General features: G+C 40.9%; 1 protein-coding gene and 1 long non-coding RNA gene across 2 annotated transcripts in view; both read left to right on the forward strand.

The window, feature by feature from the left end:
- The first annotated feature begins 533 nt into the window (after nucleotides 1-533).
- LOC138978488 (uncharacterized) lies at nucleotides 534-8390 on the forward strand. Its single transcript, XR_011459700.1, has 3 exons — nucleotides 534-3289; nucleotides 4317-4393; nucleotides 7557-8390. It is a non-coding gene; the product is annotated as an uncharacterized lncRNA (long non-coding RNA).
- An 8566-nt stretch (nucleotides 8391-16956) lies between these two features.
- Nucleotides 16957-18276, forward strand: part of LOC138978491 (low-density lipoprotein receptor-like) — a 37488-nt gene continuing 36168 nt past the window's right edge. Inside the window, exons 1-2 of the mRNA XM_070351230.1 lie at nucleotides 16957-17108; nucleotides 17821-17895. Coding sequence (XP_070207331.1) covers nucleotides 17096-17108; nucleotides 17821-17895 — 88 coding nt within the window. The 5' untranslated portion in view covers nucleotides 16957-17095. The remainder of the gene's footprint in view (nucleotides 17109-17820; nucleotides 17896-18276) is intronic.

Below are 18276 nucleotides of genomic sequence, written 5' to 3' on the forward strand. Positions count from 1 at the left end.
GAAACAATAAAACATGAACAATAAACAAGTCGCATGAAGCGATATTACTGCATTTAATTAACCCTTCAAATGCACACAGTGAAATTGATCGCACAGCATTTTGTGCACTAATACATACCCAATATAGTTGTGTCAGTTTTATGTCTCTCTGTCGCGTTTACGCACAGAAACCGACAAGCCAGTATACGTAGCACGGTAGCGTAGTGTGCGTTACGGGAAAGCGCGCTTTTCTGTATCAGCTTCCTGAGCTTGTTTTTAATCCAAACATAACATAATTATATGTTTTTGGAATCAGGATACGATATAAAATAAGATGTAATCATTTTAAAATGGATTACTTACATTTCAATTTTTATTAGAATGTTCTTATTTTTCATTTTCTTAGCTTGTTGTTAATCAAAATATAATATATCTATTTGGTTTTAGTATCAGCAAACCGTCGCGATATAACCTTGAATGGTTGAAAACGACGTTAAACACCAAATAAAGAAAGAAAGTATCAGCAAATGTTAAAGAATAATATTAACAGCTATTGTGTTTTCAGCGTAGCAATAGGGTCCGATATTTAAACGAGACAAGTATAATGCCGACGAGTCGAAGACAAGTCGCATTATACTTGTTCGAGTCTAAATATCGGACCCTATTGCTACGCTGAAAACACAATAGCGATTATATAGCTGTTCTAACCTTGATTTGTTGTTCCAAACTTACAAAATGACAGTTTTTGCGTCGATGCGTTGATCTCATGTTTTGATAGCAGACGCCGTTTCTTATGCGCATTAGTTTTGCTCAGCCGGAGCCACACTGACTTTGGAAAATAACCGCGATATGACAACACAGCTGTTAAACAGCTTTTTGTTATTTTATTCGTATGCAACAAAAAGAAGTTTGAGGTTTTTTTTAATTTTGAACAAGACTACTTATAAAGAAGACCAAAACACAACATCAACGGAAAACTAGAAACAACTGAAGATCTAGAATGCAACAAGGGGAGAAGAAGAGAACAGCTAATCCGTACAACGCGAGCAGACGACAGCGAAGTTTTCAGTTTGGGTGAATGGTATCGCTTGTCTCGTCATGAATGTTAGTGCCATGGGTAGTACATCAATACTTCAGAGGGGAAGTGGGGTATTTACGGTGTTGGGAGTTAAGAGATAAGAAAGTCGGCCATTTTCGTCAATATGCTTTTGAATATTGAGAAAAATGGCCGACTTTCGTAGCATTATGCTTTGATAATCGGAAGAGCCCATCCAATCACAGCCCCCGAATTCCCCCACGTGTTTATCAGAATAGCTATATATAATTATTTTTGAATCGATTTCCAAAAGAAATATTTTAATTACCATTTTAAGATGTTTAATGACCAAACTCATAAATTGGTTTTTAAGCCTCCAAGCTGAAATGCAATACCAAAGTACGGCCTACGTTGAAGATTGCTTGACTAAACTTTCAATCCATTTGATCCAAAAATAAGGGCGTGACAGTGCGGCCACAACTTTGACAAAAAGCCGGATATGACGTGATCAAAACATATTATCGACAAAACGAAATATATCTCTGGGGATATTTTACTCAGGAACTCTCATATAAAGTTTCATGAAGATCGGTCCAGTTGTTTTTTTTTCTTTCTGAATCGCTCTACATACACACACATACACACACACACACACACACACACACACACACACACACACACACACACACACACACACACACACACACACTCACACACATACACACACACATACACACACACATACACACACAATCACACACACACAGACGCACACACACACACACACATACACCACCACCCTCGTATCGATTTCCCATCTATGTTAAAACATTTATTCAAAACCTGACTAAATGTAAAAAGAAGCTAGCTGCCTACTGGAGGTTCAGGCACAACGCGGCATTGTGAGTCCCACACTCTGAAAATACTAGTTACTTGTAGAGGTACAGCAATTGCCAGTCGTTGGACTAACAACTGCCGCGGAAGTTGCCTTGACAGACATGCTAAATGACAAACAAGTATGACGTTGAAAGTGCACCATTAGGGGCTATTAGCGCAGTTAGACTCTACAATTGCGAGGAAATGAGTATAGTCTGCCTATTTCTAGACATTATAGATAATAGGATCCATTCTACACAGGTCAAACGTTGCGAAGTTCATCTTTTTACAACTGTTCTGCATTTTTCTAAACGTTCCCTTCATCTGCTGTGGTGGCGGATTTGACAGCCTTTGCAATGTTCAATAAATACCCAATGCATTTGTGAACGTTACAAACCAAACAATATTGTGGAACACCTACAGTTGCGATTAATCTGATCCAACTGCAAACATGTGGCCCCTCAGAGCTGGAACACTAAACCGCCTCAGAGCTTTTTATGCATGGAACGTCTCCCACACCGTGCCTGCGGGCCAAACGCTAAAGCTATGTTTCCATATAGCGACGCGACGGCAGCACTATGGTGGCGGCGAGGTGGCGGCAGCGGCAAAACCGACCGCAACTGTTGTAACAAAGAACACGTGTTCCCATATATATGTGCGACGCGACGGTTCGGCGACGGTTCGGCAACGGTTCGGCGGCTCTGTAGTTTTGGGTTTATGCATTTCGAAAATGCAAAGCAGAAACAAAGGTAAAATTTTTGCAACTTGAATTTGTTTGTTCTGTTATAGAGTCATGCTGCAGCTAATTTTCCTTATTCAAATGTATCGTTGCTGATCTGTGTTGACCATTTCATGTTGCGTTAATTTATGAAAAGATTTTTATTTAAAGATACTGGACTTGTCAAATCCAGGTGCACGTAGCCCCTAGGGCTTTTAGTCATACCTCAGGCGTCTATCCCTTTGAATAAATACCAAGTTTCATTGACTTCCATGCAAGGAGTCAAGAACTGCAATTTTTTTACGAATTAATTTCTAACTCGGACCCGCCGGTCCTTGGCCTATTTTTGGATCTAAATTTAGATCAGGTAGATCACCACATCATGCACAAAAAGACACGTCACTCGCAAACTATGTCAGACGTCATCATGAGTTTGTGTAAAACAAAATGGAGGCCGGGATCACTCAGTTGAATCGAACTCAGACCAAAGTCAAAAGAAGAAATCAAAACGCAATGATTCCCCGCCGACTACACCGTTTTGAACAAGGCAGAGGAGAGACGAAAAACTCGCTCGTGGACACAGCTATGATACGCGGCGGGGTTATTTCGGGGAGGAGCTTGCGCGATGGATTGAACTGAAGAAGAATTTTGTCATCAACAATCCCCATTTTGCTGGTCAAGTGAGTAGATCTACTTTTCATGCACTTCGTAAGAGATGGTTATCATTCTAATTCTGTTATGTGATAATAGTGTATTTTGGACGTGATTGTAAAAATAATTTCTGAACTTGGGGAGGGAGGGGGAAGGGAGGGGGGGGGGGGGGAGTGCGATTTGTCGTGGAGCAGGAGTTCTATGTATCGCCGTGGTTCACTTTGTGTGTTTTCATTTCGTACTTTGTTTTTGCCAGACCACTGGCACTTGACAATAGAACAGAGGAAGTTGGGTACTGGTGGTGGGTAGAAATCACCTGCAGAATGTCGCTATAGATCATTTTAAAGCACGGGATAAGCCCAAACCCAGCACCCACCCACTCTGGTTCAAGTCAAGTGCCTGTTGCGCCCTGACTAAACAAATTGTGGATTCTTGGTGCCTGGCGTTTGCTTTGATAACTGGGACTTTGCATAAGCTGTGATTTTGTTTGGTGTCGTTTATATAAGGGCCTATATAGTCATCATTGCTTGTGGTGTTGTGATTCCCAATTCACAAACTGTAAAAACAAAACAAAACATATATAACATATAATGCCATAATTATGCACCTTTGCACTAGCTGTTTGACGACTCCTCTCGGATAAGCCAACTGTCTCTGGGCATTTTTGTCTGCTATGATACTACAGTATTTATAGAACTAATATGCAAATGAAATATTACAAACATAGCATGGATCGGTTCATCCTGAGATTTCTGTACTAGTTGTACTATGTACGCGTGTGTCTGCGTGTGTACAGTCTGTGTGTGCATGTGTACACTGTACATGTGTGTGTGTGTGTGTGTGTGTGTGTGTGTGTGTGTGTGTGTGTGCCCCCTTGGTGTTTGTGGCTCTGTCTGTTAGGCCCTGTGGGTGTTGGTTGTGTTTTCATGAGGTCTTTAAATGATTATTTTATTGGACATAATAATAATAATAATATGCATTGTATTTTTGAAATGAAAGCATTGTACATTTTTTTAATTGCTCATTTTATTAATTTTTTTACAGTTTGTGAATCAGCATTGAGGCTACGTTCATACTGCAACCGTGCCAAGCAGAACACAGGCAGGTGGTGCTTCTTCTCTTGATCTAAGCAGGTAGTTGTATGTTTATATCTAGCAGTTAATAGTACACACAGAATAAAAATCCCCATGCATGGTCTCACATCCACACACAAAATCAGGAATGCATGCAAAAACCATGTTTGTTATACATGAAGTTCTTCTTCTTCAGCGTTCGACGTTATACATGAAGTGTATTTGTTATTTATGAAAAAGCCAAACAAAGTAATACTAGGTCAGTCAGTTGATAGTTTATATGATCTGTAAACGATGAAAAAAAGACAGTTGCAATCCATCTTATTGTGCAATTGAAGATTGATCGATTCCAAAACAGGTTATATATATATGGGGAAAACGTTGATTGTGAAGTTTCTTTGTTTTCTCGATACCTGGAGTATGAGACATATCAGCCGCAGAGCCTGAGAGGTACTTGGTTTAAAGATTTTGCCTTTTTAAAGTTCTCAGAATTCACTCGCGTAGAACTTTATTTTTCTTTAATGCAGTAAGCATTTTTTAAATCAAAGACAAAACTAGATGATGAAATCAAATACCTTTCAGGTTTGCAAGAATTAAAAATTTTGTGCATTTCTAATTTTAAGTTTTTGGTAAGTGAGGAGGTGCTTCTAAATCCCTTCTTGAAATGTGTTTACCACTTGTTTTTGTACACCCCCTAGCAAGAGTGGTGCAAATGTGACAGAGTGATTATTTTGTCTGTTGTAATTATAATTGTGTATGTTAATTGTTATAACTATTTTATAGTTACACACACACACACACACACACACACACACACACACACACACACATTCACTCACTCACTCAGTGTTATTGTAATAGCCAGGGAAACAAGTTAAATTACTCTTGTATGTAGTTTTATAGTTTAAGCCAATGGCAGTAAAGTATCTGAGGTATTTTCCTGTTGGACTGGTTGGCTGACCAACCCAGGCAACCGGCTATCAGTGAACTTTTTGTATTTTATCTGTAGCAGACGAGTTTTGCTGCGGGGTTGATGTACCGCTTCTGTAACTTGATGTAGCATACGCACCAATCAGGAGCGTACAGCAATCATAAGTTTACTGCGCATGCGTGATAACGTGATTATTGTCATTACCAACGGAACTGGAAGCGACGACAGTAAATAAAGAATCTAGAAAAGCCAACCTGACTGATTTTATCTGCGTGAATCTGAACTAACTGCTCAAAAAGTGCAGCAAAGTTACACAACCAAACACCTTCAAGTATGGAGATGTTTTGATTGTGTGCATTCATTTAATCCCCCCCCCCCCCCCAAAAAAAAAAAAAAAAAAAAAAAAAAAAAAAAAAAATAAAATTGGTGTGCTATTTTTGTTGTTAAGCCAGGAGAGGTTCAAATAGCACCTCTTGATGTGCTAAAATTTATTTTCATCTGGTTAGTTCCAAATACCTTCAAGTTTACAAGAATTTTAAATGTTTTGCAGCTCCAATTTAAAGTTTTTGTTTTTAAAGCAAGGAGATGCTTCTAAAACTCTTCTTCGGGTAGCTCAGGTGGTAGAGCACTGGACTTGTGATCGAGAGGTCGCTGGTTCGAATCCGGGCCGGGACGGACACGGGTCAACTTTATGTGCAGACCCAGAGACGGTATCCATCTCCCACCCCCGTGTCACCACAATGGCACGTTAAAGATCTTGGTCATTCTGCCATAAGTGCAGGTGGCTGAATACACCTAAACACGCAGACACCTGGGTAGCGCGACTCCGTTGCTGCTAGCTTTCCACTGGGAGGAAGCGACCCGAATTTCCCAGCGATGGGACAATAAAGTAATGAAAAAAAAAAAAAAAATGTGTATACCACTTGTTTTTGTAGACCCCCTAGCATGAGTGGTACAACTACAACCAAACATATTGTTAATTTATTTTATGCATTCATTTACCCCCCCCCCCCCCCCAATAATATTTTTAAACAAGCAAAATGGTGTGCTGTTTTCAGTTTTAAAGTCAGAATAGGCTCAAATAACACCTATTGCATTGCTAAAATTCATTTTCAGCTGGATACTTCCAAATACCTTCAAGTTCACAAGATTTTTTTACATTTTGTGCATCTCCAATTTTAAGTTTTAGTTTAAGCGAGGAGATGCTTCTAAAACCCTTCTTGAAATGTGTATACAACTTGTTTTTTGTAGACCCCCTAGCAAAAGTGGTGCAACCAAACACCTTCAAGTATGGAGGTTTTTGATTTTGTGCATTCTTACATATCCCCCCCCCCCCCTTTTTTTAAATTTTTGTGGTAGCTGTTTTCAGTTTTAAACCTGGGAGAGGCTCAAATAGCCCCTCTTGAATTACTCAAATTCATTTTCAGCTGGTCAGTTACAAATCTATATTATGCATCTCTTAAAAAAACACTTGTTTGTTATAAGATTTAGTCAGGAGAGGCCACCTAAACCCTCCCAATAAAGTATAATACTAAAATTCATTTTCGGCTGGGGGGCACTGCCACCCTAGACCCCCCAACAAGGGCGCTGCCACTGCACCCCGCTGGAGCCTTAGCGGCCCCTGGACCCCGGCCTTCCAAAATGTTTAGTCCTGGCAAAATGTTGGGCTCACACCCATGCTGAATGCGTTTGCGAGTTACTCAGATGTATCGTTTTCTTGTCTCATTATCCGCTTAAACGGCTGCAAAAACTGCCTTTTATGCCTGCCGAGAGCCTATAGACACTTACACCGTTTCAGCATGCCATAGCGTCCATGTTTTCACGAGAAGGAGTGTGCCTTTAATCTCTTTTGCAGCACAGAGCTAATATTCCTCAGCGCGACAGCCTCTTGGTTTTCCAACCTTTTCTTTGTATTTGTGTCCTTTGTTGCCACACACGTTTTGGGTCTTGAACCTTCTGTGAAGATGTGTTGACATCAGCAGCCGATGGCCCAAAATCGGGTAATCCGCCTAGGATAGGGTCGTCATCCAAAACTGGTTCTTGGTTAAGGTTGTTTAGGGTTGTGTTGAGAAGGCCCCAGAGGCTCCGTGCCCCCCCTCCCCCCCCTTTTGTTTTCATGGTTGTTGTGGTAATCCAGATCAACTTTGAGAACTTATCTTCTTTGTTTTCAAATGTGTCATCCTGAAACATACATAGAGGAACATGTTCAAACGATTTCAAAAACAATGTAAACATGCAAATAAACTTGTGTGTGTGTGTGTGTGTGTGTGTGTGTGTGTGTGTGTTTTGCAGGTGCTTCACACACACAGGCCGAAGGGGAAGTCATAACAGCAGACTTGTGGCTGTTTCCTAACTGCGTGGGTGTCATAGACGAGACGACCCGTGACACTTAGAGCTTCAAGAACAGTTGATCAAATTTGTGTTTGTTTTGTTAAAATAACATGTTTTTACTTCTTTTACTTTCATAATTATATAGTATTACAATAACAGCAAACAAAAACGACTGTGTTGAATGTATCTTTAACAAAAAATAGAATAAAGAAAAAAAAGAAAGCACAGTAAACAGTCACACAGCCCATATTCAGCCCATTTCAAAATTATATATAAAAAAAATACTCTACATCTCTTTTCTTATTAATTATGTAATATTACCGCACACAAAAAGTCCGGTTCTCTGCATAATTTATAATCGTGTAATAGAAGGGGAAAAAATAGGAACAACAATTAAATTATCCTTATCTTTCTAAAGTCTATTTGCTTTTTTATTCCGTTATTTTTCTTGCCATCATTGACGCTCATTATCATTGTGTGATGTTTGACATGGATGTGAATTTAAGGAACAGTGATACAAACGTTCAACATTCACACCTAATAAATCAAAATACACTGAACATTCCCCCTGCCAGATATCTTCCAGACTTGCACAATGCAACTGTGCCTGTGGTTGTTGGTAATGAGTTTTTTCCCCACAACCAAGTGAGTGAGTGTGATTGCATTATGCCTAATGGGTGGCGATGCCCACCTGGTCACAATGGTACAAACCACACGGAACACATGGTTCAAACCACAGCTCCAGATAGGTTCGATATGTGATAGGAGAGTGTTTTGACTTCTTGAATCAATTCGCTTGGTGCAGTCATCCGACAATGGAGCCGATTAACTGAATGATGATGGACTGAAAAGAAGGTTTTACACATGCCTTGTTTACATGGTGTACAGTACTCTCACTTGATTTTAAATGTCTGGTATATGAACCCCCCCCCCCCCCCCCCAACACACACACCCAAGGCCCAAGCATACATCAATCTCCACTCCCACCAATATTGATCTATTTTTATTGTTAGATCTGTAAATTAAACAGGTTTATGAAGCTACAGCATACAGGCTGGTGTAAAGCTTACCCGATTTGTGGCTGAAGGTTGTTTCTTGATGACAGGCAGAAGAAATAAATGCTCTTGCAAGTACTTTCACTTTGGAGTGTAGATGTCATCTGTCCCTGTCGAGTCCCTTATTACGAAGGATTGTTGTTTGTCTTGATGGCATTAACTGGAGGAAATAAAAGCAGCAAAGCAAAATTAGTATTTCATTTGTCATCTCTCTCCCTCTTTCTCTGTGCATGCGTGTGGCTGTGTGTGTGTGTGTGTGTGTGTGTGTGTGTGTGTGTGTGTGTGTGTGTCGGTATGTGCGTGTGTGTGTCTCACAGTATGCATGTGCGGGTCACAGTGTGTGTGCGTGTGCGGGTTTTTTTTGGTTGGCAATGAGTGCTTGTGTGTTATTGTTTGGTAATTTCAAGGCAAGAGAGCCTTCTTATGCGAATACCCCAGTGACTGAGTCAGCCACTATTTGCTTTGTGTTCGTGACTAAGCTAAATAAGAGCATAAAGATGACTGAATGCTACAGTCATGCAAAATGATCGTTGCTACTGCGTTTTGTTTTTCTCTATCATTTCAACTACGCAATTTACGGCAGGGTAATCAACACATCACTAGACTGTTTTCTTTACTCCCAATTAACTGACAGCATTTTCCCAAACAGATGACACATTGATTATGATAGAAGTTGCCAGATAATTTTACACTGTAAAACTAAAAGAGGCAATGTGCCAAGAGGTATGTTTTGAACGAAGAACTAGAGTTCGGCTAAGGCAGATTTGAGACCGGAACAGGAGAGAAATGTATATCTACATACTTGCCTTCAAGACAAAAGCGTACAGCAAGGAAAGCATAGAGACAGAGACAGACAAACCATCTTTGATACAGATACAATACATGAATGCAAACAAATCTAGATCCAGACGCTTACCTTTCATTTCACCCCACGTCTGCTGCATGGACAGTATGAACAGGTCCCGATGTTGCTGGTTTTTGTAGTTTTTACTTCCATGGTTCCATAGATTCCAACTCCTCGCCAAGATTCAGGTTGATGAAATATTTCGGTTCCGAATCGGCAAGTGTTGATGCTGAACTGACCGCCATTTGTAAAGTGGGTGTCGACTGAAGTGCGCTCAGGGGCTGGAACTGGAAGTTTCTTGATCCGTTCGGAATAGATCCTGCTGTATTTCAAACGGATGGGCCGAGACGGCTGCTATCAAGCTTGTGAGACGTACGGTTCGCATGCTACACGGTCGGTTTGTGGTCAGTTTCGGGCGGTCCGTCTCAAACGTGCTGGCGAATCTGATCGTGTATCTTGGCATCAAAGCAGACGACGCTTACGTCACGAATCTGTGCGTACACCACGTAATAACTAGGTTAATTTATGCACTCGCGTGAACAAGAAACTGTCGAGCTTCACAGATGTCGTCGTTGGGTAGTTTTGGGTTTGTTTTACTACCATAGGTGGATTTTTGAACTGTAAATGCACTCAGCTGCAACGAAAACGCAAAACGAAGGCTGTGAGCTGCACTGTGCCTTTAACGATGCTATTATTTTAATCCAACTGGATTGCTAGTGTCACGATAGTTAAGCATTTGTAAACACTGTCAAGTTGTACAGGTTCTTTTTGTGCTTCATTTTTAGTTTGAAAAAAGAATCCATTTTTCCATAAATATGTAGTTCCAAAAGACAAGGATAATTCTTAATTCATTACAAATGAATTTATTTGAATTGTTTTCACCAGTTTCTATTTGTAAATTGCTTGATAGTTTAAGTAAACATCTAAGTTGTTTTTTTGTCTGTTGTCATATTTGGTTTTGCATTGTTCGTTTACTATTTTCTTTTCCACCTGCAAAACAAAGCCATTATTTTGTACATCAATTTTTAGACACCAGGTCTTTTGTTGTTGTTTTTTTATTTTTTTTATTTCTTTGTTACGTTCTTGGGTACAAGGTTATGGCCTAATAAACAGATTTGTTGAAGAACAAAATTCGATGTGTGTGTGTGTGTGTGTGTGTGTGTGTGTGTGTGTGTGTGTGTGTGTGTGTGTGTGTGTGTGTGTGTGTGTGTGTGTGTGTTTATTGTTTCAGGCAAACTTTGGTATTTCTGTTGAAAACGATCTCTCCAAATAGTGCTTAATTATTTATTTGACCGTTGTACAGACCACATAACATAATTCTCCACTTGAATCTCCAGCTTTCCCTAGGCCAGGTGCATGCCCCGTACCCCTCTCTCTTTCTCTCTCTCTCTCTCTCTCTCTCTCTCTCTCTCTCTCTATTTCTCTATTTCTCTCTCTCTCTCTCTGTCTCTCGCTCTCTCTCTCTCTCTATCTGTCTCTCTATGTCTGTCTCTGTCTCTGTCTCTGTCTCTCCCTCTCGTTCTCTCTTTTTTCTCTCTCTCTCTCTCTCTCTTTTCTCTCTCTCTCTCTCTCTCTCTCTACCGAAGCGTACCAAGGCCGAGCATACAACCATTGAATATCGCTCAACTAAACACTTTGACCAAACTTTCTTTTTGCTCGACTTAAGTAGAGTCAACTTTTCCAGTGTATATAGCTGCGATAATCCCGATACTGCTTTAACTGTTTGGCAAGGTTTATTTATGCCTATTGTGGAAAAACATGCCCCCATTCGAAGGAGGAGAGTTAAACAGAAAACGCAACCCGGTTGGATTACAGCCGACATTATGGAGGCCATGAAAATTAGGGATGAATTAAAGAAAGCTAAAAAAAAATTGACGAGTACAAAATCCACAGAAAAAAAAAGTGTTTTGGTTAAAAACTCGAAGCGCAGATACTTTGAACAGATGATCTCTAATAACTGTGATACGGCGCATCTCTGGCGTGCCATGAACGAGATAACGCATAAGAAACGTAAGCCGTTCTTATCGCCCTCGATTGTGACATCGCCAGACACGCTCAATGATCATTTCCTGTCCACGGCGTCCCTCATTCATCAGTCTAATGGTCTCCCGACCCCACATAGCGATGAATTCTCAAACTCCCCTCTTTCAGAATTTTGTAACGAGAGGCTACGGTCTAGTGACCAGAGTTGTATCCCCGAGCTAACAATACACGAAGTAGGTAAATATATTTCTGAATTGAAAAATAAAAAAATCTGTGGGCGTGGACACTATCAGTACTTATATCTTAAAACTTTTTCTTCCGTATGTTGTTGAACCCTTAACGTTTTTGTATAATCTATGTATTAAAATTTGTGTATTCCCTGAGGGCTGGAAGTGCGCCAAAGTTATTCCTATTCCAAAGACATCGGATTCTACTGACATTAATAACTTCCGTCCCATATCCATCCTCTCGGTACTTTCAAAGCCTCTTGAGAGGCATATTCATAAGCACGTGGCTCATCATATGGAATGTTACAACCTTTTCTACCAGTTTCAATCTGGCTTCCGTAAATTGCATTCTTGTTCCACGGCCCTTGTCCGTCTGTGTGATACCTGGCTCTCAGCTATAAATGATTCTAAAATCGTCGGTACCGTTTTCCTCGATCTGAGGAAAGCCTTTGAAACAGTAGACCATACTCTTCTCATTCGCAAGCTTGAGTATTACACGCACAGCAGTCACACGGTAAACCTGCTTACATCATTTTTATCAAACAGAACCCAGCGCGTCTACGTAAACGGTCAATATTCAGGCGATGGTTACTTAAAATGCGGAGTTCCTCATGGTTCTATTTTGGGGCCCTTATTATTTTGCATTTTTATCAACGACCTGCCCTTGCATATAAAAAAATAACAATGTGTCTTGTGAGCTCTTTGCCGATGACAGTTCCCTTCACTCCTCCTCAAAAACGTTAAATCAGGTGCAATACGATCTTCAACAGGGAATAAATGATGTGTTTAAATGGTGCGTTCAAAATAAAATGACATTACACCCTAAGAAATCAAATAGTATGGTCATAACATCCAGACAGAAACACCAGAGAGCACCCCTTATTCTTAACCTTAAGCTGAACACTAATCCCATAGAGCAGGTTAAATCACACAAGGTATTAGGAATCGTAGTTGACCCGGAGCTTCGGTGGAATGTACATATCAATAATATTTGCAAAAAGCTCTCCAAAAATCTGTATCTTTTATCCAGATTAAAACCATTTGTAGAAGCGGAAGGTCTAAAAATGATTTTTGTGGCACACTGCCAATCTTTTATCAATTATGCTTCTACTGTATGGTGCGGTGCGAGCGAAAATCTGCTTAAAAAATTAAATTCCCTGCACAGAAGAGGGGCAAAGCAAATTGTTACTAACCCGTACCTGTCAACGTCAGAAAAGCTTAAAGCTGCTAGTTTACTTTCATTGCAGGAGCAGTTTGACTATACGGCGCACCATACTTGAATGCATTCATAACCGAGGCTCCTGAGAGATACGGATCAGATAAATATCTACTACCAAGGACCCGTGTAGATCTATATAAAACTAGTTTTGCCTTTTCTGGGCCGTCAAGGTGGAACTCTCTTCCTTCGAATGTTAAAACTAGCAAATCTGTAAATATTTTTAAATCTTCTCTTAAAAAACATCTAAACTGTTCTCTGTAAGTACACACCCGCGGTGACATAACTATGTGAATCTTACAGTTCTGTCTAATGTATACTATATTAATATTACTATATAATTTTATTCACGTCATATTACATATTCATAGCATATAGTATTCATATTGTTTTACATCGTATATTAGATTTTGTGTTTCGTGTGGCCGTGGTGCTTATGCTTATTTACTGTACATTTACATGTTATGCCAATATGAATTCATTAATATATTATGTTGTTTATATGCGTGCGGATGTGTTAGTGTGAATGTAAAGGGCACGTTGTAAGATTAGGCCCTTGGCTTAAAATGTTTACCCTTTATGTCAATAAAATGTTCTGAGTCTGAGTCTGAGTTTCTCTCTCTCTAAAAAAAAACCCATAATGCCGATCAGTTGATGTGTCCCCTTTGTAAAGAAAAGCAAGAAGATGAAGTCCATTTTGCTTTTTGTTGTCCATACTTAAACAGATTAAGAGAAAAATGTATCCCATTTAAATATTATAAAACCCCAAGCACTTTTAGACTTTGCCTGCTCTTGGCCTCACCTCAAGAAACTGTTATCAGAAATGTATCCCTGTATTTGTATAAAACCTTGAAATTAAGAGATGTTGTAACCTCGTAGTTAAAGACCGTGTAATATATGTTTTATTCTGTAGTGTTGTGCGATTATTATGTTATTATGTTGTACCTTTTCTGCACCTGATGAGTTATATTATTTGCAACGTGAACCGTTTGTTCACACTCATTCATTAGGGGCTATGGCCTATTGAATAAATTATCTGCGTCTGCGTCTGTGTCTCTCTCTCTCTCTCTCTCTCTCTCTCTCTCTCTCTCTCTCTCTCTCTCTCTCTCTCTCTCTCTCTCTCTCTGCCTCTCTTTCGCTATCTCTCTCTCTGTCTTTCTCTCTCTGTGTGTCTCTCTCTCTCTCTCTCTCTCTCTCTCTCTGTCTCTCTCTGTCTCTCTCTCACACACTCTCTCCGTGTATCTCTCTCTCTCTCTCTCTCTCTCTCTCTCTCTCTCTCTCTCTCTCTCTCTCTCTCTCTCTCATGTACGATTATGTATGTACCTCATTGAATGTTTCAATGATATGACAAAAAGATGACCTATGCAACAGAAAACAATACGTATTTGCCAACATTTTACCATTTTTACGTTGAAAATGTGAAGAAACCAGTTATAACGATTTTTTTTCCTCTTGTCTTCGTTATAACCGATTTAATCGGTTATAACGAATAAAAACGTTTCCCCCTGAGATTCGTTATAAACGTTTTCGACTGTATTCAAAGACCCCCCTCTATGGTAACTGTTTGTTCGTCACACACATGTATTCTCTGAGCTGCCCATCGTCAAGCAAGAGTTTTTTCAAAGGTTGTTAAAGGCACCAGTTTCGTTCCGTTTTTGAGCATTTTATTGAATTAAAGGTGGGTTTTTTGGTTACTTAATTACTTAATTTTCTCACCAACATAAGTTGCTTCAAATATAGTTGACCTTAATACAGCATGGTTGTGCGAGGTGTTGACCGATTCATCATCAGAAGTGAAGTCAGTTAGAAAAAATCCGCCTGCCGCACCGCTTTTAATGGAAACACAAACAGTAAAATTCGCCTGCCGCCAGCCTTTTTGTCGCATCCGCCGCCGCCGTCGCGTCGCTATATGGAAACATAGCTTAATTCTGTTTTTCCTAGTGTATTTAACAGCGTTCGTTTGGAGCTAACGCACCAGGCCACAAAGCAGGATAACCCTCATTTTCTGGCCATGTTGGCCAACGACCTTCTCCATACTAAATTTTCCCAGCACCTAAAGATTTTTACAGACGGCTCTAAGCTAGATAATGGGAGGGTAGGCTGCGCCTTTGTCATCCCGGAACTAAAAGTCACTAAGCACTACCGCCTGAACGACGGAGTGTCTATTTTTACAGCTGAACTGTTTGCCATTCTTATGGCCCTCACATACATTAATGATATTCCAGTTAACCCCCACTGTATCGTGTTATGCACTGACTCTCTGTCCTCAGTACAAGCGCTTCTGTACGGTTCTAGTAACCGTATGGAGTTGTTATATGACATAAAATTAATCTGCCACCAAATTATCTCTGCTGGCACCCCCGTGGACATACAGTGGGTTCCGTCCCACGTAGGGCTCACGGGGAACGAAATGGCTGACGCTGCCGCCAAATTGGCGACAGGGTCACCTGATGTGACCACAGACGTAGGCTTTTCCCTCTCGGAGGTTTACTCCAAGCTTTATGCAGCAGGGAAGGCCTTACTACCAAACCATAACATTAAACTCGAGACACCCACGTTCCCCTCAGCACTAACTCAAATATTTAGGAGATTCCGCACTAGAGCCACAAAGTTTAAAATCTTTAAACGATTGTGCTCGTGCGGGTCTCCCATCAGCTATAACCATATTTTTGAAAAATGTAATGCAAACATCATGTCTTTTAGAGTCCTGCACGACCACAGCCTTGCCTTTGGACTAGGCCCGCAGGACTACCTAATAAAACACAAAGACCTGGGCTGGTCGCACTCTCTTCTGATGTGCCGATCGGTCTACCACTCAACCATGGGAGCGTGGGTGTAGTCTGCCGGTTGTCCACACTCCTACCGCACATTTGGGTTAGACGTCTCCTGCCCCCGTTCACCATCCCCAGCCTAACAGAACGGACGGGCTATAAATACAGTGCCGCGTTCAAAAAGGTTCTCAACCGGTCCATCCCCCAACTCCCAGTGTGTACAGGTTGGTACACACTTCCCTATCCCACCTTCCCCACTCCACCCCTACCCCAGGAGGATGGGGGATTGTGTTGAGACGTCGCCCTAACCTTACCACACCTCAACATTCGCCACCATATTATGTGTACCTTAGCGCCCGCCGAGTGGGGATCGAAGGACAGTGCTTGTCCCACCCTACAGGCGGGTGGTTGTACACCAGACCTTTTTGTTGGTGTGCGAGATCTCGCCGGCACCCGCCTGCCGGGAGCGAAGGGCTTCCCCTGCTCCACCTGGCGGGCGGGGTGCCGTGCACCGCACACCAACACACACTCATACATGTTCCTTTTTAGCCCTAACATTTTAATAAACTGTTGTAACAATATTCCCGTCGCGATATAACCTTGATTGGTTGAAGGCGACGTTAAACACCAAACAAAGCTTTTAAACTCAGCTTTTAAGAATACACGCTATTTTATCAAAAGCTGTGCGCATTCTGATCCGGCGGCGGCCTCGGCCGCTCTCTTTTTTATCACCAGAAGAACGGTTGTTCTTCTCTAAATTTACTCGTTGTATTTATGTTTTGTCTTCTCGCTGTTTTGTGCGTGAGAATGAAACCTTTAACTCTATCCCTTTATATCAATCACCATCATCATGTACATAGTGTTTATATCCCTCCCTCGGACTTTTATTTTTTATGATAAGATGGTCCTGAGTTTTATCAATTTTAACAACGGAAAAAATACATATACATTCCTTTATTGGCCCATCCCCATCACAAGTGTGTGAAAATATATTCCCTTACCATATTCTTTTATCCAACAGATGTTATCATTAATTTATAACGGATTTCAATAGACCCTATCGGTATTCCAAGCTCTCGTGATCTCTCGCAAACTTCAGAGCATAGCAAAGCATGTGGTACAGCGATCTCGTGCGAGCTGCACAAGCCAAAGTTCGAAGTTCTCGCGATGTTCAAAGCATAACAAAGAGCGTGTCTCGCGAGAGCTGCTCAGATACCGAAAAGGTCTATTCTGCACCTCCCTTGTAGACAGGTGCCCCTTCCTTCCTCCCTCCCAACGCAAATAGCGTATTAACAGACCCCCTCCCTAATGGACGCATGTCCGTGGGACAGAAGCATCATCCTCGGCTAACGCACCATTCTGCACTTCGACCTCACACAGCGATCGCCTTTTTTTCAGAGACTGATGCTCCACTGCTGTAAGTATGTCTGTGTCCCTACATATGAAGCTGAGTGATGTGCTCACTGTGATAACGATTTCACTGTAGCTGTGTTTTGGCCATGTCGTATTTGTTATGGTTACTTTAAAAGTGTAGTGTTGTGGTAACAATGATGATGCTGGAACTGTAGCACCGTAGTAGCAGCTAGTGTTGTACACACCTTGTACAGTGTTACAGTGACTGTGGAACTGCAGTGATGTTACTACTTTGATGATGATGAAACTGTAGCTGTGCTTTCACGGAAAAGTCTCAGGGCTTGGAATCATAAATACACGCATGCAGAACAAAAATGGGTAGCGCCGTATACTGTATGGCAGCTCGCATTCCCCAGGGAAAAGGCAGCCCGAATTTCCATGAGGATAATCTCACAGGACTATGTGAATCTTATTCTTATCCTTATCATTATCCTGATTCGTATCATCAATGGCAGAACGTAGTCTTAAAACACGATGCTTGGTGCGCCTTGTACACTTGTATCAGTCTGCGAATGTGCTGCAATGCCTTGTGACTGAAGTCAAAAGCACCTCGTGTGTGTGTGTGTGTGTGTGTGTGTGAGTGTGTGTGTGTGTGTGTGTGTGTGTGTGTGTGTGTGTGTGTGTGTGTGTGTGTGTGTGTGTGTGTTTATTGTTGACAGTCTCTCTGGTTTTGGATTTACTTCAGTTAGCTAATACCTCTTCTCAACTATTTTCAGTGACAATGATGAAGGTTCTGTCTTTCATAATGATGATTGTGGTGTTGGTACCTTGCGAGGGCGGACCACTTTCAGGTGAGCTCATACTGTAGTTAGTATTTATTGTGCATGTCTGGGTTTTTGTGTATGAGGAAAGAAACAAAATAAACAAAATACATTTATTTTGAGTATGAAAATCGCTTGTTTATTCCAATGCTTGTTATTCTCTCAGGTGCCAGGAGATTAGTTCCGTATAATTCTCGCTTAGTCCATTACACATGTTGTATGCATTTATAGCGCTCACTTCTCTTTGGTTATTTGATTGATAAAAAAAATAAACAAAAATAGCTCCCTGAACCTCAGATGTTTCCATGTAGACATCTTCGATACACAAAAGTCACCACAGTTTTCCGTTTCGAGGGTGGCTAAATCCAGAGTGTTTATTTAACCTTGCAAAACATGCAGTTCTCGAAATCT

The sequence above is a fragment of the Littorina saxatilis genome, linkage group LG10 (assembly GCF_037325665.1).
Source record: "Littorina saxatilis isolate snail1 linkage group LG10, US_GU_Lsax_2.0, whole genome shotgun sequence".
Lineage (NCBI taxonomy): Eukaryota > Metazoa > Mollusca > Gastropoda > Littorinimorpha > Littorinidae > Littorina > Littorina saxatilis.